The following is a 26501-nucleotide window of genomic DNA, read 5'->3' on the forward strand; positions in this document are numbered from 1 at the left end:
TTAACTATGCTTAAAAGTTTTTCAATTTTAGCATAATTATTGAAAAAAACAACATATTTATACTGTATACAAGGAAATATTAAAGCTAATACAATTAAAGTTGTAAACAAAAACAAAAAAACAATATTTTTTACTAAAGAGTACAAAAATCCTAAATCTAAGTAGATGGTTATATTAAACACTTCCATACATTGTATTAAGCCTATTTCCATACATTGTCATGTTTTTTTTACTGTAGAATGTAATGCCAGTGTTGAAGTGGGTAAGGGGTGAGCCACTGTCGCAGGATCACTGGCTGGAGTTGTTCAGGATGTTGAAGATGCCACGTGGTACAACACTTGAGAAGCTGACATTTGGCCACGTTCTCAATGCCAGTGATAATATCATAACAAATGCTGATGCACTCAAGGTTATTTTGTGATTCTTAACTTAAAGATATAGTCATGTGATTAGTATTGTTTACTATTAATGAATCTTTTATTTCTGTTTTGCGCATCAGTTATATGTTGCAGAGTTCATTTTAATGAGCATATTTCCTTCTGTAAAAAATGAGACTGATTAATATGAAATGCACTTTCAATTCTTGTATGTAAGCAGTTTTAACTATATAAAAAAGGGACTGAATTAAGTGAAATATGTCCAATCATAGTTTATTGTTGCAGATGTATCAGGATTTATTTCTGTATTGTTCAATATATATAGTGCATTATATAGTGTTTTGTTTTACTTATTTTTGTAATGAAACAAAATTAAGTTACATGAATGCTTACATTTTGGAGCTGAATATATGATATACATATACTAATGACTGGTTTAATGATATTAATTTGCTATTTTCTGTGGTTGTAGGAGTTGAACCAGAGAGCTCAAGGTGAAGTGACAATAAGAGAGGCTATTAGAGAGTTGGACTTGTGGGGTGCAGCTGCACAATTTACACTGACAGAGTATGAGGACAGTAACAAGAATGTGATACATCTCATCAAAGATTGGAAAGATCTTGTTAACCAGGTCTTTAAAATTTGGATTGATTTAGTTTTTTCCTGATTCAAATTTAAAACAAATTCACTCTTACAGGTCAATTCCTGTTTTTATTTCTTATTTAGATAGCTTGATTCTTATTAAGTGCAAGGGACATGCAGTTTGAAAAGAAAAAAAAACATTCTACATTTTATTTTCTATTCTATTGCAACCATAACCAAAATCAATTTTAACTATATATGCAAATCTATGTATTTAAAACATTTTAGGTGGGAGATAACCAGAGCTTGCTTCAGTCATTGAAAGATTCCCCCTACTACAAGAGTTTTGAGGACAAAGCATCAGTGTGGGAACAGAGACTTGCAGACCTGGATGAATACCTGCACAATCTCAACCAGATACAGAGAAAATGGGTCTACTTGGAGCCTATTTTTGGCCGTGGGGCACTACCTAAGGAACAGGGAAGATTTAAGAGGGTGGATGATGATTATAGGTATTGATTGTTTTATTTTATCACAGCCATTATACTTATTTTAGTCATAAGTTATTTTGCTAAGTTTATCTCAAAGATTTGAGTTTTAAAATTCTTGGACACTTAGAACAGCATATATTTGAGAGTATTTTTGTATTGTTGTAAATAGATACCCACTCCAAGTGAAGTGAATGTTGAAAAATTTCTTTCTCTTTATAGGATATTACATATATATGATGGATAAACAAGTGTACTATTCTTTACTGTCGTCTTCAGGCAGTTGAGAGAGTCAAACATGCTTCTGCTACAATTCATTACTATTTCTTATGATGATTTAATAGTCTAGAATATAAAATATCTCAATATGATATTGTAATGAATGGCTTGTTTTCAGATCCATTATGAAAGATGTAAGAAGAGACAATAGAGTTTTGTCCCTTGTGAATAAAGCTGGCCTCAGGAATCAGTTGACCACCATGTTAGATCAGTTACAGAGATGCCAGAAATCACTCAATGAATTCCTTGAGGTTTGAACAGTTTTTGTTATCTGTCTGCTGCATAGCATAGCAATATGAAATAAACATTCATGACAGGCAAAAAAACATAACAATTTAGATTTGATTTGTTACAGAGGGTGAATTTATTGAAAATTATTACTTTTCTATTGTTTTCTTTTAGCATGCAAGAACTTTCTATGTAAAAAACTTGACATGTTTTTATCCTTTTTTTTACCATATCCTCAGTTAATCAGTAAACAGAAAACTAGATTCACAAAAAGTGCTAATCTTTATAGGAGAAGAGATCGCTGTTCCCAAGATTCTACTTCATTGGAGATGATGATTTATTGGAGATTCTTGGACAATCTACAAATCCTAATGTGATTCAGACACATCTGAAGAAATTGTTTGCTGGTATACACAGTGTTAACTTTGATGCTGACAGTAAACATATCATTGCTATGAAGTCACTACAAGGTGAAGTTGTTCCTCTGAAGAGAAAGATTCAGATTGTTCCAGAAGTTGAGGTAGGACACTGTTTCATTTGATGATTCAATATGTTTCTGTGCTGACGTATAATCAGTTATTGTGATAGTATTGTTAGTTTGTGTTTCTGGTGTTTGATTTCATTTGTTTCAGTTATTCAGTCTGAGAAGAAAGTAGTATAATATATGATATTTCACTTTACATGTAGGTGTGATAATAAAATATGTGCTTTTAATGCTTTTAATATGTATATAATATGTGCACATTCTTTTTATTTCTTATACATACTGATATATATGGTCTATATATATATATTTTAGTCATGGTTGGGTAGATTATCAGAAGAAATGAAGGATACATTGAAGGAACTGTTGAATGAATGTCTTAAAGATGCTAAACAGAGCAAGGGTGGTTTAGATCCAAACAAATACCCATCTCAGGTATATATTATGTTTTATATTTCAGCAGTGCAGGACTGTCTATATTTATAGTTTGTCTATGAAATCAAACATTATAAATTATTCAAGTTTTATTGGTATAGTGGTATAGCGCCTTTTGCAAAAGATAAGCCTAACCATAATAAAGCAAATTTAAAGAAAGTGACGATATTAATTTGACACATAGCTTTATTTAGATTTGTTTGCAACTTATACCTTTACTCTTTCAGTGTTAAATTTAATTGTTTGAGCCTTGATTTCTACTTTTGTTTTCATTTATTGGTGACAGCATTAACACAGTTCAATTGCTGTATTTAGTTATGATAAATCGTTATTACCCCAAAACCTTTATTTTGTGCCATGATAGATCCTGTGCCTAGCAGAACAGATTAGATTCAGTGAGAATTGTGAAGTGGCTATTAAGAGTGGAAATCTGATGAACTTTGGACGTGATGTGGAAGGACAGCTGGAGTCATACACTAGTGTTGACCTGGGCGAGGCTGAAGGAGATGATGAGGCTCAGGTACTAGACCTCAAGTTGAAGGCACTGATCCTAGACACTATACACAACATGGATGTGATACATGAACTACTGAAGGCTAATGTAAAAAATCCTGGAGAGTGGATATGGCAGAAACAACTTAGGTTAGTAAGATATGTTAGAAACTGAATTATACTTAATGACTTACTTGGTCATTTATCACTATTTGTATAGAAATTATGTCATAATCCGTCTTGCCTTTTGTTATACTGCCTTATGGCTTCTTAGTCTGTTTATTGATTGATAGTTGAGATATTTTGCATTGAGGGACTTCACCAGTTATTCATTTGTAGGATAGGGTTTCCAGTAAAGTAATTTAGCATTTCATACAGAGTTCTAAGTAAGTGTGTTGTGATACTAATTTATGGCTTTTACTACCTTTATATTCTGACCAGCCTCTATGCTGTCAGTCACTTTAAAATTGTTATATTGACAATGAATAGATCTAATATAAAGGAGAATAAATTCATTATTTAAATAGTTTAAAGAGAAAGGTTAATTTATTGACAGGTTCTACATGAGGAGAGATAATATCTGTATTATGAGGATGGTAGATTCAGAGTTTGAATACACGTATGAGTACCAGGGAAATGCCCAGAAACTTGTACATACTCCCCTTACTGACAAGTGTTATCTTACATTAACACAAGGTTTGTACCAGGTTTTATGTATAATTCTGATATTTATTACCAATAATCACTGATGTAGTCTACTAGTAGACCATTAGCCAACTTTGAATGAATGATGCACATCAATATAGAGAGTAGACTTTCTGTGCCAAGCTTTGCTGTCCAAGGCAACTTTTGAAGTCACTTGATAGCCCAAAATTATATCTTAATCTTGTAAAAATTTTCAAAGCTTTCAGCTTTAATATGAAACCATTGTTCTGTTTGTGAACAAAATTATGTAAAATTTGGAGAATTGAAAATTAAAGTATAAAGAAATTCTTATTTTAATTGCTATAGTTTACACTACACAATGTCTGAAATGGAGAAAATATCAGGAGTGAAGAAGTTTGAGATAAGTAATTGTTTGATATTAAATATTACAGGTATGCACATGGGTCTTGGTGGTAACCCATATGGCCCAGCTGGTACAGGAAAGACAGAGTCTGTGAAAGCTCTAGGTGGACTCTTTGGTAGACAAGTTCTTGTCTTCAACTGTGATGAGGTAAACTATTCAAGACATTATGAAATTAACATAATAAAAGAGACTGTAGGCCAAGTATAGCTATTGTTATGTAAGAGGATTGGTCATTAATGTATGTTTAGTAATATCCAAAAGTAAAAAAAACCCAAAAAAACAAAAACAAGCATAGAATGTTTTAGATTATTGTGACTGTGCTTGCTTGAAATATTACTTAGTGGGCCACCTGAAGTTTGCCTCTTTCAGTAAAGCTGGGAAGTTTCATTGTGAACTTCACAGTTTCTTGTGACTCGAAAGTCAGCAAAAACTTACAAAACAAGAAGAAAAAGTGTCATGTAAAATATCGCATGTACTGGTCAATGTGATAAAGCAATTATTTCTCTTCAGTTTTATAAAAAAGTATATGTATTTATTTTTGTAGGGTATAGATGTAAAGTCAATGGGTCGTATCTTCATTGGTTTGGTTAAGTGTGGTGCCTGGGGATGTTTTGATGAGTTTAACAGATTAGAGGAGGCTGTCTTGTCAGCAGTGTCCATGCAGATCCAAGTTATACAAGATGCTATCAAAAACAGACTACCACAAGCTGAACTTCTGGGCAGAAACGTAAGATGAAAATTCATTGATAATAAAAAAAAAATATAGGAACAATTATAATTTAGATTTCTAACAGAATTGAAGGATGTATATGTTTTGTTTAAAACTGTGGGCTTATTTGGTCACATTATTGTGAAATCCTTTGCCTCAAAAGTGTGTGTGTGGGGGGGGGGCTATAGAAAGGATCTAAGTCTGTCTCTACCTCACATTGTCCTGTCCACTGTATAATTCTTAAACTACTGCTGGGGCGTCCGTGGCCGAGTGGTTAAGGTCCTTGACTTCAAACCACTTGCCCCTCACCACTGTGGGTTCGAATCCCGACAGGGACTTTGGATTCTTTCATGTGAGGAAGCTATCCAGCTAGCTTACGGAACGTCGGTGGTTCTACTCAGGTGCCCGTTCGTGCCTGAAATAATGCACGGACGGGCACCTGAGGTCTTCCTCCACCAGTAAAGCTGGAACGTCGCGATATGACCTAAACTGTGTTGATGTGACGTTAAACCCAAAAAAAACAAAAAACTAATAAACTACTGCTACACTTGTCACAAATGATCATTGTTATGACATGGTGTTAATACTGCAACAACAGATCACACTTAATAATGATGCAGAACAAAACAAACAGGTTCCTCCTCTCCAGATTCAAGGTAACACTTCAAAAGTTAAAAAGTCGATGTTTCATGACCTTTTCATAATCATCTTTTAGGAAGGTTATAAAGTAACTCAGCACAAGTGATTACCACCATGTCACATTATGCAGATAGAAACATTCAGGTTGCTAACCCCAAGGTCAAGGTCACACATAGAGGGAAAATGTTTGGCCATTAACTTTTTGTCTTTTGTACTGCTGAAAAGTTTTTAAACTTGGCTTTAATCAGCTTGAGAAAAAGAATTTGTCTGTTTATAGGACTGGTAAAGTTGGTCTTTCCTTAAAAAAAAACTGCCAGTTTTTTTAACGACACTATATATTCATACTGTGACGACCTGTAGTGTGTAGAGTTTTAAACATGACATATCAACTTTGTGTAAAGTCAAAACATGTTTATTTCATATTTACAAAGAGACTGTATAGCAATTATCAATATTTTCTGATATCAAATTTGAGCATAGTATATCTTTAAATAGAAAGAAATTTTAAGATACACTTGTGTCATTGTGTGTAATTTTGTTACAGGTGAACATAGATCACAATTCTGGTATTTTCATCACAATGAACCCGGCAGGTAAAGGTTATGGAGGTAGACAAAAGCTACCTGACAACTTGAAACAACTGTTCCGACCTGTGGCCATGTCTAAACCAGATAATGAACAGATCGGTGAAGTCATCCTGTTTTCTGAGGGCTTCAAACAAGCCAAAAGTCTTGGTAGAAAACTGGTGGCCATTTTTAACCTATCAAGGTGAGAACTACATTCTGTTAGCATACTGTGTATTACACAAGACATATACTTGCATTATCTCTGCATCTACTTTAATTAGGCTCTTGTTTTAATGTGAAACACTAATAATCTTTGTAGAAATATTCATTTTTTATACATTTATTAAATATTAACTAAACAAAAAATAGAAGAAAGAATTCATGTCATGTTCAGTATTTGTCAACTTATATAATGTTCTATTTACAACATTTAATCAAATGGTTAGTCAACATGTTTAAATAAGATGTCTGCAATCAAATACATTTACATTGTATTAGATAACTTATTGTATTCTGAATAGTTGACAAATATACAGGCTAAAGTAATATGTATTCCAGAGAGTTGTTGTCCCCCCAGCAACATTATGATTGGGGTCTGAGAGCTCTGAAAACTGTTCTACGTGGTTGTGGTAACCTCTTACAGATGAAGAAGAAAGCACAGTCTGGTACATATTTCTACATATTTAACCATGAACCTGCTACATTAATGTAATAGATTTACACAGCTTTGACTTTGGAACAATCCATTTGGAGTTTAAGAGATTTCAATATCAAAATACGTAACTTTACAGTAGCTACTAGCATACAGAGCCTTGCCAGACCTTAAAAAAGGTGCATGCTCAACCCGCTCTTTTGTGGTAAGAATAACACTTTTGGTGCCAGCATGTTCAGGGTGAATGACTGCTAATGTCCAACAGAAAAAATAAATTCATTAATTGTAGAAATTTGACAATTGAGAAAGAATGAAGATATTATGAAAAGGAAAACAAATTTTTGGAAATGATGTAACAATTAACTGATGTCCTAATGTGTAGATATATTTTTCACTCCTAGTTGTATGCATATTTTCTAACAGACACTAATTAGTAAGATATGTTATTACAGGGAAGATAGATGGTGGTACAGAAGCGAAGCTGGTTGTACAGGCATTGAGGATCAATACCATCTCCAAGCTGACCTTCTCTGATAGTGTCAGGTATAAATCTTTGATGATACAGAAATAAAACTGATTACTGGAGGTTCTTGAATAGTGTTTTGATTATCATGTTGTCTTGTTAGTTTACAAAATGTTTTAAAACTTTTTAAATTCTTTTGTTTATAAAGAAATTTTAATGTATTTATAATGACACCATTTTACAGCTCTTGTATTAAAACATGTGTTCATATCAGATATTTAATGTTCACTGATGATATATCTTGAATTTTATTATTTATGAGTAACAAAAATGTTGCAAATTGGATGATTTTATTTTATTGTCTTAAGTTTAGCATAATGTTAATAATTGATATAAAACTAAATGTAATTATTAACGCCTTGTATTATTATAGGTTTGATGCTCTAGTGAGAGATGTATTCCCCAACATAGAGTTTAAGGACATAGAGTATGAGACTTTAGCTGAGGCAATTAGAAATGTATGTAAGGAAACAAATCTTGTAGCCAATGAAATGCAGGTATATATTCTTTACTTTTGTATCTTCAATAATAAAGACATTAGACTATACTTTAGTCCTAATTCTCAATTTGCACTGGTCTATATAATACTGTAACAAAATGTTGGAGTATTTGGTATGTTTATCTGAGGCTGCATAGTTGTATAATGAATAATGTTTGTCTGTAAACCATTGGGCTTTTTAGTTTGAATGTGCATGGTGTATGGCACTTTTAATATGCATTAAGTACGAGGGTTGTCCCAAAATATCGTAGACAAAGCCTGTTACTCAATCAATTATAATACAATTGAGTCCTCCAGCTAGGAAAAAGTCAATACACCTTTTATGTGTGTCTATGCAAAATAAAATCAAAATACCTCCAAAATTGACCAAGTTATCAAAATTTAAAGAATGCTACCTATACATACCCGGCGCATGCCGTCATAAACGTCATGACGTAATAACATTTTTTTTTTAAAAATTCAAAGTATTCACCGTGTTTCGCGATGCACTGACAGTGTGGGGTAACCCAATTTTATCATAAACGTTTTCAAAACAGTCCTGCTTCAATGTACTCAACACTCGCAGAGTTGAGTTTCCTGGCGGAGTTCGCTGAAGTTTTCGAACATGTGACCTCGTAATTGTGATTTCAAATAAAGAAACACTGCAAAGTCTTAGGGCGTACGGAAGTCTCTGAAAACCTATCACATCAAGTTCAATCTGTGTCTCCTTAGATCTATCGCAAGGTGCATTATCTTGATAAAATATAATGTTCTCCATGTTGTCAATTAACGCTGGACGCTTCTTCAACTTAACATAGTATTCAGTGACATTGCGTTGCGCCGCATTTTCAGCTGACGTCGCCATTTTGGGCGTTTTCAAAATAGCACTGCTGTTACGTATTTTGCTACAGACTTTTTCAAATTAACGTTACATAAACGTCTGTTGGTGATATGACGTAAATATGAATGAGGTAATTTCACATGAATGTATTTCCCATAATTATTATTATGCTGGAAGTTAAAGGCATTATTTTAAGAAGCATGCTCTCAACACTGACTAATATTTTATCGTGCTCCGGGTATGTTGTACTGTTAAATATAAAACCCTAATAAAAAGCTTACCTAATATATTGGCTATTGACTTTCAGTAGGTAAATTAACAAATGACCAAGGAAGATATCTGGTAAATTTTAATAAGTTATGACGTCAGGTTGAAGAGAAAATAATGTAGTCTACAACATTTTGGGACAACCCTCGTATGTTACTTAATAAGTTGTCTGGGAGATTAACCTCGGAATTATATGATATACTGTATGTGTAGAAATATTTGCGGGCTTCAAATTTTCGCGATCTTCGTGGTGACATTCGACCCGCGAATTCTTGTTCAACGCGAATATTTCTACACCAATAATTTCTTAATAGTCATATTTTCGCGCATCTATAGAACAATGTATGTCAGGGTGTTCGCGGCTGCCACACGTCTGGTATCCGTGGCGCTTTCAAAGAGTGCTTTTACTTTTGTATTAACTGTACATGTAACATTCAGCTCTGTATATACACCAGTTTGCTACAGTATTATTGTTTGTCTGATATGATTATAGGATTCTTGTATATGTATATACATGTTTGAACAATACCATTGAATCACGCTATTTATTTTATATTCAATTCAATATTTTATTTTATAGTCTGAGTTATAAACGTCTTGACATCTGATCAGATTATATTTTGTTTTTCTAAACAAACTATACAAACAACACAAACATTAACGATTTTAACTGATGGAAAACAAAACACTATTACTCAGTCAACATTTTAACAAAATCGGTGAAAAGATTATGGCTGTTTAAAACTGTGAAAAAACACACACAATACAGTAAAATTAAAGAAGACTGCTTGCAAAACCATTGCCTTATTCTCTTATTTTTTAACCTAATGGGTGTGCGCGAATTTATGATTTTCGGCAGTTACCTCCGCGAATTCAAAATAGCGCGAATATTTGTATATACCCCCAAAGTGGACCATTCCGCAAAAATTTGCTTCCGCGAATTTAAATACACATACAGTATGTTGAAATGTATCACAGAGAATGTGTGAATACTTATACAGTTTAAGAATTATGATTATGGTCTTATTCAATGCTGTTTAAAACTGTGAAAAAACACACACTTTAACAGACATTTTTTTGTTTGCCATAATCTGTCCGCGAGACAAATTGAATGTCTTTGTTCTGTTCAATAGCGTATTGTTTGACACCAGGTGTTGAAAATAACTGTGAAGTACCACAACGATTACAGTAAAATTAAAGAAGACTGCTTGCAAAACCATTGCCTTATTCTCTTATTTTTTAACCTAATGGGTGTGCGCGAATTTATGATTTTCGGCAGTCACCTCCGCGAATTCAAAATAGCGCGAATATTTGTATATACCCCCAAAGTGGACCATTCCGCAAAAATTTGCTTCCGCGAATTTAAATACACATACAGTATGTTGAAATGTATCACAGAGAATGTGTGAATACTTATACAGTTTAAGAAGTTGTCTGGGAGATTGTTCTTAACCTCAGAATTATATGATATATGTTGAAATGTATCACAGAGAATGTGTGATACAGTTTAAGGAACATTAGAAAATAACAATAGTTTTTGATGATTATTTTATCAAACATATGGCAGGTATCTGTCAGTTAAAGTGAGCAGTAAATGTAATATATATTAACATATATTTATAGATTAAGAAAGCGTTGGAGTTGTATGAGCAGCTGAGACAGAGAACTGGAGTAGTGGTGGTTGGACCAAGTGGCTCGGGCAAGTCAACTTTATGGCGCATATTGAAGCTCGGACTTCATAAACTCAACAAGACAGTGAAGTATTACACCATGAACCCTAAAGCAATGCCAAGAACTCAGTTGTTAGGTCAGATAGATATGGATACAAGAGAATGGACAGATGGTGTTCTTACATACAGTGCCAGACAAGTTGTAAAAGAACCACAAGGTAATTATAGGAAATGTCTGTTTCGTTTCATTATCATGACATGAGTGTTATTGTGAGTATATATTTATAATTCATTCTGTATTCCAATTAATGTTTATAAGAATTTGGGCCCTATTCATTGCCTATTTTGCTGTATGAATACTGTATAGAGGTATAGCCACTTTCATTCTGTTGTTAAGATCACTGAGTGACATTTGTGAATATATGCAAAATCTTTTATATCAATTGGAAGTTCAAAAATACCTATATACATATCAAAATGGATTGGTTTTAATAAAATATTTGTATGATATTAATTCATAATTTATAGATCTTGTATATATGTTTATTTGACTATGATTTATAGAGGTACAGTCATGGATCATTTGTGATGGAGATATTGACCCAGAATGGATAGAATCCCTGAACTCTGTCCTTGATGATAACCGTCTTCTTACCATGCCATCTGGGGAGCGTATCCAGTTTGGACCAAATGTTAACTTCCTGTTTGAGACTCATGATCTCAGCTGTGCCTCTCCAGCTACTATATCCAGAATGGGAATGATCTTCCTGAGGTTCATATCTTTTTATAATATAAATTTCTATATTCAAACATTCTTACATTATCAGGTTATTGGATGAAATTAATTATATTCATTACTGAGATGTATGTACATTTTGTAGTTAACTATGTTAAGGGTTAGATACAGATTGACTTCAATAAGGTGAATAGAAAGTAAGGACAATACCAAGACAGGTTGGGTATTTATCACATACTATTTACATACATGCATATCAATTATATCCGTTACATTGTGACATAATCTATCTATATAGCTTACAAACAGTTGTTGAAAGAATACAGAAAAGGTGCTTAGGATTTTTATATGAAATTAACCTTGTCATTTCGACTTAAAACCAAATGAAATATGATCTAACAGGATGCATGGCTGTAATGATGCTATTATATAGATTTTTAGAAATAAGCAGTTAGTTATGTGAGGATTTATCATATTGTATATATATATACAGTGATGAAGATACAGATGTGAAGGCATTGATACATTCATGGATCAGTAACGTACCTGAGACAGAACAGCAAGTGTTAGCTGGTTATATAGAAGATTATTTCTACAAGGCCCTAGACTGGGTCCTCAAACAGGTATATATACATACCCATCTTATCTCATGTTTACAATTCCTCTCATACAATACAAAGTCATGTTTGAGTTGATTAATAAAAAACAGTATATGATCAGTGAGGTATAATTCTCTATAACTTGTTGTTTTTTATCCACTGTAATTGTCAATAAGCATGAGTCTTTTTCATAGGAATATTAAATATATCTGACTTCTTAACCTTTATCTTGCTAAAGTTCCTGAATGTCTTTGGCTTGTAATTTAGAAGATGTCTATTATCATACTAAAAAATTAAAGTTGTGAGCCAACAATATAGTGCCAAGTTAGACTGGACATAGCGTGCAGGCTGACCTTGCTCTATACCTAATGGCAAAATATTTACAGCAATGTTTGCATTAAAGCTAGATATTGATTCATATGGAAGAAAATGTTGTTGATCAATTTTGTATATAACTGCTTCTGATTTCAAATGATACAATTACAGTTATTAAGTTTAAGTAAGACTGTTGTTTTAATAAAGTAAGGAAAGACAGTTATTGATAGTTATTGAAACTTCATATCTTTGAATTTTATTAGGTGTGTCAAATTTTCAAATTTATTGTATCTTTTATGTGATACCAATAATAAAAGTTTTGTATATTAACTATGCTGATTATTTTTTGTTTTCTTAAGAAAAGTAAAGTAAGGAGTGAATTGAGTTTATTTCTTAGCTTGCAGAACAAATAAATAGAAAGAAAAATGTGCTATGTATGATATTGGTTTAGATAGGCAATGTATACACATTGTAAACAGAAATACTTTAATCTGGTTCAACAAAAATGGAGTGGAAAAAAATTGGTTTGCTGTTAAATCATAGGCTTATTAGAAGCATGTTATTTAAGTTTTGACAAAATGTGGGATAAAAGGACAGGTAGGGGCAGATGAAGGAAGATAATTATTCTATTTTCAAAGGCATTAAAATCCTGATATGGAGGTCTAATGAAGTAAAGTGATGATGATGATGATATAAACTGTGGGGCTTTAACAAGTTTTCTCCTTTCAAAGCTACAAGGTCATAATAAATATAGTATCAGGTTGCTGACTGATGAAAATAATGTAAATGGGTAAAATAATAATAATGATGCAGAAAATAAACTATATAAACAAGTATCATACAAAGTGTTTGCTTTGTCTTCATGTATAAAGCGTTGTCCACTTTCCTAACACTGATCTATACATATATATGAGAATGTTTTTTTTTTATGAAGAGTGAGATCTAATTGAGTCATCTGTCTGATGCTTGTGTTATATTGTATCATCTGTTTGATCAACTCTTCCCTGCTGGAGGTCTACAGAAATTATTTCCTAGTTTTATTGGACAAAGTGTAATGTGAGCCCTATAAGTTAAATACCTATAAGTTAAATAATCTCAAAGATAAATAGTAATTGAAACTTTATAAATAAGAAACACTTTTCTATTTTTAATTAGATTTGCCATATTTGTTGAAAGTTATATGTTAATGTTATTTAAAAATTTGTAAGATTATTCTAATGTTTCTTAGATTAGGAACATAAGTCAGAAATTGATTCTGCTTAGTCTAACCTAAAGTGACAGTAAAATATTATAAACTATAACTTATATCATGTTTGTATAAACCTTGGAAAGAGTTGATCAAACAGTAGTGTTTTTATTGTGTGATATTTTATATAGTAAACTATGAGTGTGAGAGATTTGTTCTGATAGTGATTAATTGATGCTGTAAGTGATGTCAACATTAATAACTAAAATAATCAGTAGTCTCATGATTTCACTATCTTTAAGATAAAGTTTATCTTAAGTTATGTAATACTTCTTTTCTTCATAACTGATAGACATTGGTGAGCAATGACTGTATAAAAATAAAACATTTTATATTGTTAAACAATTGCCAAGTTCAAGGCTATAATATTGTAGAAGTACATAAAGTATTCATTTACAAAGTAAAGTAATGATTGTCAAAGGTCTATGTTATAAATAAAATACATTTTGTCAGAAGACATGTTAATTTTAGACTTTGATAGGGAAATGGTCATGTTTAAAATAAACCAATCAAATGCTTTCTTGCAAATGAGGTATAATACAAGAGATTCATAACCTTAGAACTTGGACTGTGTTGCATGCTGGATTGCTATATTTTTGATGAAGACATCATCATTTAAAAAATACTGTTTCTTCACTATTAAATGTATATTTCACATTTCACCAAGATAATACATATGATCACTAATGTTATCACCATTCTGTATAAATACAATATTGTAAAGACTACTATAAGTTTTGCTTATTCTTTTATTTTGCTCACATTTCTTTAAGCATACTTTTTGGAAATTTACAGCAATTTTGTATTATTTATACATTACAAATTGATAGTTTAATTGGTTCTAGTATGAATTTGATTTGGCAAATTTAATGTTGTTAAATAATAAAGCCAGTAAAAAGTGGAGAATATTTGATTTGATAGGCAGTATAATGTAATACATAAACATTGTATAAGAGCAAATTTTAAATTGTCATTGATGTATTTATAGAGAAAACAAATTGTTATCAAAATTGAATATATACTTGTATGTCAAGTTGAGGTATATTAGCTATATATTCAAAAAGATTGACTTGTACGATAGTCATTGAACATTAATTGATAATTACAAATTTTAAGGATAAAAATTACAAACCGACTAAATTATAAAAAGACTCACAGCCTCAGTCTTTTTTTATCAAATGACTGTTAATGATACATTCAGAAGAATATTTATAGAATTTTCTGTGTGAGTCACATTGGTTTACACCCATGAACTTTACTATAAGATTGAAAATAATTGTGGCAAAGTCTAAAGTTATTTTGACTTTTACTTGTAAACCTTCAATTTTCACTTATATTTGCATAATGTCACTTAAAAAAGGCTTTATTTTAAGAGCCCCTTAAGAGCCCCAATGATTCTATTCCATGTGAGTATAAATGGTTACTATGATTTTGGTACATAGATTATATGATTATTTGTTAATAAATTTTTGTACATTACAGAATGACTTTGTTGTTGAGACAAGTTTGGTAGGTGTGGTGCTAAATGGATTGTCACATCTCAGTCATGTACGGAACAAATCACATTTTGCCATCTGTCTTATCCGAGGACTTGGAGGCAACTTGAACGAGGCTACAAGAGAGAATTTTGCTAAGGAGGTCTTTGTTTTTTTCTGCTTTTTTCACTTAATTTATATTACTTGCTTAGTAGGATCTTCTTGATAGTTTATAAAAGATATATATAAGACATGGAAAGTGATCCTCTATTTCTTTAAACCCTGTATCATACAAGCTTCTGTGTTGATTTGTCAAAGGAACAATTAATTAAAAGAAGTTGACTATTAAAGTAAATATGACTATCTTTCAAATATATTACTTTTATCATACTAGATTATAGAAGATTGATGGTTTTACTTGGGTATCTGCTCTTTTTCTCTTCAATTAAAGCTAAAAAAATGCCATACAACCTTAGTAGTGAATACACAAACCAAGAAACAAACAAATAATTTTAAAAAATGAATTTTTTTGTTGTTTTTTAATTTAATATTATTTTACTACTATTCAGTTTATCAGTGATTATTAAATTTAAACATTACAGACATTTTCTTTAGTTTAGATAGAAAATAAAGAATACAGGCAGACTTGCTTAAAGAGGCAGCTATATAACTTATAAATATTACATCTTTGAATATTGCTTTAAACAACTATTTTCAGTATAGTGCACTGAAACACTTTGTTACTTTTACAATCAGAACTACCTTTTATGAAGGTTTGTCTTATGTTACATATAATAGGTGTTCCACATGTGCCAAGAAATGCCACCAGATTCTCGCAGACCTCTAGATACATTCTATGATGAGGATATGGGACGTTTACAGACATACAGTTTAGAGGTATTTATGTATACACATATTATCACCCATTTTGATATAGTTGTGTCAGCTTGAGTTTACATGTACACAATTTCATTGGTTATTTTCATTTTATGTTAGGTGTACTTATGAAGAAAAAAAGATGCTTTCATGTGCAACTTGATATGTTATTTATTTTAGTCAGGAATGTGAAAAGAATTGCCTTACAAATTGAGTAATTTTATGGAAACCATAAATGCATTTTACAAACTCTTTTGAAAGGTTAGCGTATTTCTTTGATACACTTTACAATGATAAAACTTAAATTCCTAATTACATATAATTCTTGTCTCATCTGAACTTCCTCATTTGTGATAGCTTTAAATGTTGTAATAAGTATTGTATTTAAACATGCATATATAATGACTTTATTTTATTTTCTTAGCTTTAGAATTTTAGTATATAGCTTCACAAGGTGTTCAGGAAAGAAAAAAAAAATCCTATATTTTAGCTGTTATAATAAGAGATGACTTTAGTCATGATAGAGAGTGAATGACATTACATGTCAGAAATCAATAATCAAAATTATTAGAATTTTGTGAATAGAATAGAACAATTGTTTCAGATTAAATTACTTTCCACTTATAAACACTTGCAGTAACATTTTCATATGTTACTATGCCATACATAAAGATAATACATCTATGTCTTGTAGCTGGTGTTCACTTGATGAAATATATTTTAATCTTACAAATAAACAAATACTAGTATATGCTCTCCCATAAGTTATTTCACTCTCAAGGCTTTAGACTATATTGTGAAACTTGCTGCCAACTTTGTTTCAGATTTCAACTTTCTTTCATGGGGTATGTTTAAATACACTGCATTACTGCTAGGACTGCATAGTTTATTATGTATATATTTGTAATGTAGTTTTATATTCATTAGTTGTGGCTAGTTGGTTTTATTTCATTTACATGAATATTTTACATGAAAAAGTTTATTGTGTGATTGAGATTCTATTCATTGTAAAAAAGTCAGAAACAAGATAAAATTGGTAGTTATACCCCCGCACAACAAAGTTGTAAGGGGGGTATACTGGAATCAGCTTGTCCATCCGTCCGTCCGGCTGTCCGGCCGTTCGTCCGTCGGTTTTTTCTTGTCCGCCCAATAACTTAAGATTCCTTTGACCCTTAGTCTTCATATTTGGCATGGAGGTTAGTCATGATTAGTAGATGACCCCTATTGATTTTGAGGTCACCAGGTCAAAGGTCAAGGTCACAGGGGCCTTGACTTCAAAAAGCTTGTCCGCCCAATAACTTAAGATTCCTTCTACAGTCGTCATATTTGGCATGGAGGTTAGTCATGATTAGTAGATGCCCCCTATTGATTTTGAGGTCACCAGGTCAAAGGTCAAGGTCACAGGGGCCTTGACTTCAAAAAGCTTGTCCGCCCAATAACTTAAGATTCCTTTGACCCATAGTCTTCATATTTGGCATTGAGGTTAGTCATGATTAGTAGATGACCCCTATTGACTTTGAGGTCACCAGGTCAAAGGTCAAGGTCACAGGGGCCTTGACTTCAAAAAGCTTGTCCGCCCAATAACTTAAGATTCCTTTCACCCACAGTCTTCATATTTGGCATGGAGGTTAGTCATGATTATTAGATGACCCCTATTGATTTTGAGGTCACCAGGTCAAAGGTCAAGGTCACAGGGGCCTTGACTTCAAAAAGCTTGTCCGCCCAATAACTTAAGATTCCTTTGACCCACAGTCTTCATATTTGGAATGGAGGTTTAGTCATGATTAGTAGATGACCCCTATTGATTTTGAGGTCACCAGGTCAAAGGTCAAGGTCACAGGGACTTTGACTTCAAAAAGTTTGTCTGCCCAATAACTTTAGATTCCTTTGACCCACAGTCTTCATATTTGGCATGGATGTTGATCATGATTAGTAGATGCCCTTTTGATTTTGAGGTCACTGGATCAAAGGTCAAGGTCATAGGGACTTTGACTTCAAAAAGTTTGTCCACCCATTAACTTAAGATTCCTTTGACCCACAGTCTTCATATTTGGCATGGATGTTGATCATGACTATAAGGTGACCCCTATTGATTTTGAGGTCACTGGGTCAAAGGTCAAGGTCACAGGGACCTTGACAAAAAAGAGCTTTTCTTCTCAATTGCTAAAGAATGTCCTGTCCGCAATGTATTGATTTTGACATTTTCACACTTGAAGCATGTAGAATACATAACTTAGCAATGCACTGGCTTAGTAACCTCAGATTTGGCAGGGAGGTTGTCCTTGAGCTCTAAATGGCCACTGTTGATTCTGACAAAGTGGTATGCGGGGAATTCACGCCATGATAGTGGCAGTTCTAGTTTTATTATATACTTGCTGTAAGGAATTGACTTTATAGAATTAATGTCATTATATAAACTTGTTGCCAATAACCGTATTCATAGGTATTCGTAGGTACTAGTAAATTACAGAAATTATTTCATGTAAAAAATGTTAATGAAATACCATGCCACTTTGTTTTTGAAATTGTATTTGAAGCAAATTTTCAGGACTTATTGTTTCTTTGTTTTTGTTGCATTTGTTTGATGACAATGAAGCTCAGATTATAATGATTTAGGAAGAATGCATAATTACAATCTAATAGGAAAGATTAATGATTTAGGAAGAATGCATAATTACAATCTAATAGGAAAGATTAATGCTTTAGGAAGAATGCATAATTACAATCTAATAGGAAAGATTAATGCTTTAGGAAAAATGCATAATTACAATCTAATAGGAAAGATTAATGCTTTAGGAAGAATGCATAATTACAATCTAATAGGAAAGATTAATGCTTTAGGAAGAATGCATAATTACAATCTAATAGGAAAGATTAATGCTTAAGGAAGAATGCATAATTACAATCTAATAGGAAAGATTAATGCTTTAGGAAGAATGCATAATTACAATCTAATAGGAAAGATTAATGCTTTAGGAAGAATGCATAATTACAATCTAATAGGAAAGATTAATGCTTTAGGAAGAATGCATAATTACAATCTAATAGGAAAGATTAATGCTTAAGGAAGAATGCATAATTACAATCTAATAGGAAAGATTGATGCTTAAGGAAGAATGCATAACTACAATCTAATAGGAAAGATTAATGCTTAAGGAAGAATGCATAATTACAATCTAATAGGAAAGATTAATGCTTTAGGAAAAATGCATAATTACAATCTAATAGGGAAAGATTGATGCTTAAGGAAGAATGCATAATTACAATCTAATAGGAAAGATTAATGCTTTAGGAAGAATGCATAATTACAATCTAATAGGAAAGATTGATGCTTAAGGAAGAATGCATAATTACAATCTAATAGGAAAGATTAATGCTTTAGGAAGAATGCATAATTACAATCTAATAGGAAAGATTGATTCTTAAGGAAGAATGCATAATTACAATCTAATAGGAAAGATTAATGCTTAAGGAAGAATGCATAATTACAATCTAATAGGAAAGATTGATGCTTAAGGAAGAATGCATAATTACAATCTAATAGGAAAGATTAATGCTTTAGGAAAAATGCATAATTACAATCTAATAGGAAAGATAAGAAACTAAATTGGAAGAATGCATAATTACAATCTAATAGGAATGATAACTGTAACTGTAAAGTCTTTTCTAATGGTAGTATTTTATATAGTATGATAAAAACAATTATTTCATTTTAATTAAATGTTGGTGATAACAGGTTTTTTTTATTACATTGACTAAAGTGCAATAAATGTATTATATTTTTAATCAGATTTATATTTCAATAAGTGTCAATAACTTAAACAAGAAAGTTGATAGTATGGTCCTACAGTGACTATTCCATCAGGTAATATTTCACCTAACCTGATGAAATATCCATTGATACATTATTTTATTATATTAGAGATAGGTGATTAGATTTATATTTTTTGTCTCTCCCACTTATACGATTTTATTTAGTTTGTATTTTTCACAACAGAAATTTAAAATTACGGGTTAGTTATCAGAAAGCGGTTGGGTGAATTGAACCAATATACCAAAAGCAAAAATTAGAGTTAAAACAAACAAATGTTTATTACTTAAGGTTCATATCGTGTAAAGGATCTCAAATGTTATGAAAAAAAGGTAAGCTATTAGGCAAGTTTATAAAAGATCTGTGGACTGCTCTACTGTGGAGCCCCCTCAGATGCATGTAATAATGCATGGAGAGGTATTCCATCAGAAAATAGTGACTGTAGGATCATGAACAAGAGAGACAGCAACAATGTATATATAATTTATTTTACATGTTATATACAAACATATAGGTAAAGGTTGAACACATATGTTACATGAAGTGTGACTGATGGAAGTGTCCAGTTTAATTGTTGTATTGCATCTTCACTTGAATTTGAATGTTAGAAGGTGACAGCATGCACTGTGTTACTGGTTTTCTTAACAGTAGACATTCAAATGAAAGAAATGTATAACATAATTTTGCTTTCCTCCCCTATTACAATCTAGTCATTTCGTTGCTATTCCATTGTAAGCCCATATAGAAATTACAGTTTTGATATTTTTAAAGGGCAATCAACAATTTTTGAAGGGCCTATTGGACAGGTCATTTAGGTGTCTTTAACTAAAAGTTAAAGTTATAAAAATATAATTTTATTTTTCCTGGGAAGCAAGTGAGTTTCAGTGAATGTTCCTAAGAAACTCGTTCAAGGAAATGAACATTAAATTTTTATTATACATTTTAACTAATGTTACTTTATGTTGGTGATTATCACATAAATTATTTCGCTTTTTAATCAGTATGTTTATTTTTTCAAATAAGCTATTGGTTATATTTTAATGCATAATATCTATAAAAAAAGGTTTAAGACTGTTGAAATGGACTAATATACATATAATAGAATGCTTAAAACATAATAGACATTGCTAGAATTTCATTATATGTACAATATATTTGTATGTTATATGTTATAAGCAGTGTAGCTGTATGTTATGGCTTACTATACTGACTGTATTATAGACTTTCCCTGCATTGTATTTTTAAATATTCCTTGTAGTTTTAAAAGGGTTTCAAACAACAGTTTTTTAGCTTTAAATATAATAAGACTGAATTTTAAGATGCACATTGAAGAGGGCCCGGTTTTGTTTTAAATTTTTTAACCCTGAAACTTTTTGTAAATTTTATCTATTTATTTCAAGCATTTATAGGTAAAAAAGAAGATGTAGGCTTATAATCTATGTTACCTTTAACTTGTTTATCTTGCATTAATGTCAGACATGAAGAAAAATGCTGAAAAGCATTGGTAGTAAACTTGAAATTTTTTTTAAAGAGGCCTTACATTTAAAAAAGATTTATTAAGAATGGTTCGTTAGATTAATTTAGTAACTGTACTTACAAAATTATGTATGTACAGTGTAATGCTATTGTTACTTGAAATTATCTTTACTTTCTTGAATTATGTGAATGTGAGATATTACCATTAAAGACCTACATGTATACAATTTAAATGAGATATATGAATAAAAGTGATTTAAAGAATAAGCAAGATTATGCTGGTATACCACATGGGAATATTAGTTATGTTACACACTACCAGCTGACACTATAACTGTTCTATACTGGCTCTAAACTCAAACACCCAGTTTTGTTTGCTCTCATTTGTTATAAAACTAACACAAAAGTTGATTTTACTTTACAGTCTGCAGTTGACCTATCACCTGACCATTTCAACAACAGTACATCTCTACCAGTTATCAGAACATCTGATGTACAGAGAGGAATGGACTTCTTCTCGCCATGGCTCGCCCCTGACAATAAACAGCCATTTATACTGGTCGGACCCGAGGGATGTGGAAAAGGGTATATTTATTTTTTCTAAATAATCATCATTCCATCATTTAGTTTCTTATATAAGCAGTTAAAGTTAAATCTAGGTTTAATATTTCTTGTATAGCTAACTTCTGTTAATTTATTAGCTCACCTGAGCATGTTCAGGGTGAGCTTTTAGGATCGATGATTGTCAGTCGTCCGTCCGTTCACATTTTGTTGTTAACACTCTAGCTGTCGCATTTTTGCCTCAATCATCATCAAACTTGGTCAGGATGCTAATCTAGTTGATAGCTTGGATGAGTTCGAACATGGGTCATCTCGGATGAAAAACTAGGTCACAAGAGCTAAAAATAGAAAAACCTTGTTAACACTCTAGAGGTCACATTTTTGCCTCAATCATCATCAAACTTGGTCAGGATGTTTGTCTAGGTGATAGCTCGGATGAGTTCGAACATAGGTCATCTCGGATGAAAAAGTAGGTCACCGGAGCTAAAAATAGAAAAACCTTGTTAACACTCCAGCGGTCACATTTTTGCCTCAATCATCATCAAACTTGGTCAGGATGCTTATCTAGTTGATAGCTCGGATGAGTTCGAACATGGGTCATCTCGGATGAAAAACTAGGTCACAAGAGCTAAAAATAGAAAAACCTTGTTAACACTCTAGAGGTCACATTTTTGCCTCAATCATCATCAAACTTGGTCAGGATGTTTGTCTAGGTGATAGCTTGGATGACTTCGAACATGGGTCATCTCGGATGAAAAAGTAGGTCACCGGAGCTAAAAATAGAAAAACCTTGTTAACACTCTAGCGGTCACATTTTTGCATCAATCATCATCAAACTTGGTCAGGAAGCTTGTCTAGGTGATAGCTCGGATGAGTTCGAACATGGGTCATCTCTGATGAAAAAGTAGGTCACTGGAGATAAAAATAGAAAAACCTTGTTAACACTCTAGCGGTCACATTTTTGCATCAATCATCATCAAACTTGGTCAGGATGCTTGTCTAGGGGATAGCTTGGATGAGTTCGTACATATGCATCTCAGATGAAAAAGTAGGTCACCAGAGCTAAAAATAGAAAAACTTTATTAACACACTAGCGGTCACATTTTTGCCTCAATCATCATCAAACTTGGTCAGGATGCTTGTCTAGGTGATAGCTTGCATGAGTTCGAACATGGGTCATCTCAGATGAAAAACTAGGTCACCGGAGCTAAAAATAGAAAAACCTTGTTAACACTCAAGCGGTCACATTTTTGCCTCAATCATCATCAAACTTGGTCAGGATGCTTATCTATTTGATAGCTCGGATGAGTTCGAACATTTGTCATCTCGGATGAAAAACTAGGTCACAAGAGCTAAAAATAGAAAAACCTTGTTAACACTCTAGCGGTCACAATTTTGCCTCAATCATCATCAAACTTGGTCAGGATGTTTGTCTAGTTGATAGCTTGGATGAGTTTGAACATTGGTCATCTCGGATGAAAAACTAGGTCACTGGAGCTAAAAATAGAAAAATCTTGTTAACACTCTAGTGGCTACTGTTTTAAGACTTGTACTTTATACCACATATTTAAATTTATAGTATGATGTTGAAGCACTGTTTTGAACAACTGCGTTCCACCTCTGTTGCCATAGTGCACTGTAGTGCTCAAACCAGTCCTACCCATGTGCTGCAGAAGCTGAGCCAGACATGTATGGTTCTCAACACTAACACTGGCAGGGTGTATAGACCCAAGGATTGTGAGAGACTAGTTCTCTACCTAAAAGATATAAACCTTCCTAAACCTGACAAGTGGGGAACCTGTCAACTCATAGCTTTCCTACAACAGGTTAGTAACTGATAACTGTTAAAAATAAAATGACAGAAATACATGTAGTAAGATACAATATTAAAAATATAGAAAATTATGTACTAGCACAATTTATCAAAAGAAAAAGGAATGTTTAGCATTTATGAAGAACAACCAAACTGTTCACTTTTATCTTTGTTGAGTGTAGTTCTGCAGTATAGACAACATTTGATAACAATAATTCTATTTCTACTACCAGGTTGTGACATACAATGGTTTCTATGACAGCAACTTGGAGTGGGTGGGGCTAGAAGGTGTTCAGATTGTTGCCAGTATGAATGCTGGTACATCACTAGGACGACATAAACTTACACCTAGATTCACATCTGTTGTCAGGATCTGCTGTATTGGGTAAATACAAATTTATAATAACAGTCAAGTTTTAGTGTCTGTTGTAAAATCTCTTAAACTAAAAACGGGTGTTTGTCAGTTATAATTGTAGCTGGACAAAACAACTCACTGAATAACAAAAACTTTATAAATTAGATTATGAGAAATTTGTAATGGATTGCTTTAATGTTTCAATTTAGTGCTGATAACTCCTCAATGCATATTACATTTTTTATATAAGAATAATTAGTTTGTTCTTACTTGTTATATTACACCAGGTACCCAGACAGGGAGCAGCTACAATCTATCTACAGCTCATATCTGAAACCTATATTACACCGCCAGCTCTCACGTCACCCAGTCTGGAGTAATAACTCCAAGATTCATGCCCTTGCTGGATCCATGGTGCAACTTTATGATGAGGTATACAAATAAAATAGACTATCATAGAAAACATTGTGAAAGAAGATCTGTATCTAGCTTACAGAAGATACATGATTTTACTTGTATGACATTTGGTGCTCCAACTATTATGCAACTATTACCCAGTTTATAAGTGCTTAACAAAAAACAAATACATGTAAATATCAGTCATTTGCATATGTGTTGATGTCCTAACTGATTATGTTGGTAATAGATACATACTTATAACAGAGAAATTAAACATTGATTCTTGTTATATTTTACAGTTAAGGTCAAGGTTTACTGTGGATGACTACAGTCACTATCTGTTTACCCCTCGTGACCTCACAAACTGGGTGCTAAGTTTCTTGAGGTATGACCTGACAGGAGGAGCAAAGGAGAACACCAGTGATCATGTACTGGAGATATTTGCCTATGAGGCACGGAGATTGTTTAGAGATAGGATAGTTGGTTCTGAAGGAGAAGACAAGTTTGACAATGTTCTCATGAATGTTGTCAGGGGTGACTGGTCTGCAAACATATTTGATGACCTAGATAGTAAGTGACCTCTGACTTTTTCTATGACCCTGGCAAAAAAAGTTTGTTGTGCATAAAAAAAAAACACAAAAAATCTTGGATTTCTTTTTCCCGTCATCTCATGATGATAAGTGGTTAAGTCAACTTTGCAGTCTTCAACTAAAGAACTCAAATAGATTTTAATTTTATGAAAAAGACAACACAAAAGCTGTGTTTCTGATTTCTTATTCATCATATATGCTAGTTGTTCATTTCTGTTAAGCTGGCCTGCAGTCTACCCATGTAAACACTCTTTCCTGAAACAACACTCGAAACAATAGCTTCCTGATCTTCCTGCTAGAAAATTGTAATATTAATTAACATCTGTTGAACTGACATAGTATTTAAAAGTATAAGACTATTTAGGTCACATCTATATTTAATTTGTATTACAGAGGAGTTTTTTGTGACATGGGGAGCACGTAGAGATTCCTCCGCTCCATCAGCTGCTGGTGCACCACTACCTCCTAGTGGCAAACATCTTGGTAAACTCAATGCTGAAGACCTGAAAGCCATTATTGAGAAAGGAATCAGATTCTATGGTAAAGCATCACTTTTAAAAAATTGTATATATATATATACAAAAAATGAAAACAAGTGCCGGAAAAAAGTCACATATAAAACAAAAAACACAGTCCATGAGTTAACTTATTTAATTATTTGCCAACCGGTTTCTCTTATGATCATCAGGGCAAATGTGATGTCACATCTTATTTCTTTATGCTTTTCATTTACATAGAAAATTTATGTAAAATCATATTGTCTCTGTTGATTTTTGAAGTCTTTTTGGTAATTATATATGACCAGAACACTTTGTTTTTCTTATTATACAGATATTTTTTTATTTCTTTGTATAACGTATATCTTGTCTATCCACATTGGTAATTGAAAAAGTCGGACATATCTTTCTGATTTGAGGAGTTGTTTTCTGTATAACACTATATTTAGACAATAATTAAGATAGCCTTTACTTTATTCTATGTTATACTTTTCTCCATATTAGAACGAGACAACCGTGACCTTGACATCCTCATATTTAATGAGGTATTGGATACAATGGCTCGTGTAGATCGTGTACTCACCAAACCTGGTGGCTCACTCTTGATGGCTGGACGTAGTGGAGTCGGACGTAGGACAGCCGTATCACTGGTCACAAATATGCACCAAATGCAGCTATTCACACCAAAAATATCTCGTGGATATTCAATCAAAAACTTCAAGAATGACCTTAAAGCTGTGAGTGCTTTACATAGAAAATGTGTCATTTCCATAATTGTATTCTTGTGAATTATTTATCTTATTTGAATATAAGATACCTGAATATTAGATAATTCAGTATTAAATATTTATAAATGTCTGAGCTGTTGTCCGAGGCTCGCTTTATAAAATTTCTTGAAATGTGAAATAAAACTTTATATGATATGGCAACTCAATTATTAGATCCTTTATATAATACAAATGTATATAGACTT

The 26501-nt window shown here is 32.4% G+C and overlaps 1 protein-coding gene across 1 annotated transcript in view; it reads left to right on the plus strand.

Annotated features, from left to right (window-relative positions):
• Positions 1-26501, plus strand: part of LOC132744321 (cytoplasmic dynein 2 heavy chain 1-like) — a 78991-nt gene that overhangs the window by 24379 nt on the left and 28111 nt on the right. Inside the window, exons 23-49 of the mRNA XM_060732997.1 lie at positions 239-409; positions 850-1008; positions 1248-1471; positions 1845-1977; positions 2244-2474; positions 2754-2873; positions 3238-3515; positions 3922-4061; positions 4463-4581; positions 4979-5161; positions 6327-6550; positions 6907-7013; positions 7453-7543; positions 7897-8020; positions 10733-10997; positions 11344-11551; positions 12009-12138; positions 15158-15313; positions 15949-16047; positions 16851-16871; positions 21738-21898; positions 23454-23700; positions 23921-24072; positions 24330-24474; positions 24741-25011; positions 25425-25571; positions 26033-26265. Of these exons, the coding sequence (XP_060588980.1) occupies positions 239-409; positions 850-1008; positions 1248-1471; positions 1845-1977; positions 2244-2474; positions 2754-2873; positions 3238-3515; positions 3922-4061; positions 4463-4581; positions 4979-5161; positions 6327-6550; positions 6907-7013; positions 7453-7543; positions 7897-8020; positions 10733-10997; positions 11344-11551; positions 12009-12138; positions 15158-15313; positions 15949-16047; positions 16851-16871; positions 21738-21898; positions 23454-23700; positions 23921-24072; positions 24330-24474; positions 24741-25011; positions 25425-25571; positions 26033-26265 (4539 nt within the window). The remainder of the gene's footprint in view (positions 1-238; positions 410-849; positions 1009-1247; positions 1472-1844; positions 1978-2243; positions 2475-2753; positions 2874-3237; positions 3516-3921; positions 4062-4462; positions 4582-4978; positions 5162-6326; positions 6551-6906; positions 7014-7452; positions 7544-7896; positions 8021-10732; positions 10998-11343; positions 11552-12008; positions 12139-15157; positions 15314-15948; positions 16048-16850; positions 16872-21737; positions 21899-23453; positions 23701-23920; positions 24073-24329; positions 24475-24740; positions 25012-25424; positions 25572-26032; positions 26266-26501) is intronic.

Source organism: Ruditapes philippinarum, unplaced genomic scaffold (genome assembly GCF_026571515.1).
Source record: "Ruditapes philippinarum isolate M1 unplaced genomic scaffold, ASM2657151v2 ctg403_1_1_1_1, whole genome shotgun sequence".
Lineage (NCBI taxonomy): Eukaryota > Metazoa > Mollusca > Bivalvia > Venerida > Veneridae > Ruditapes > Ruditapes philippinarum.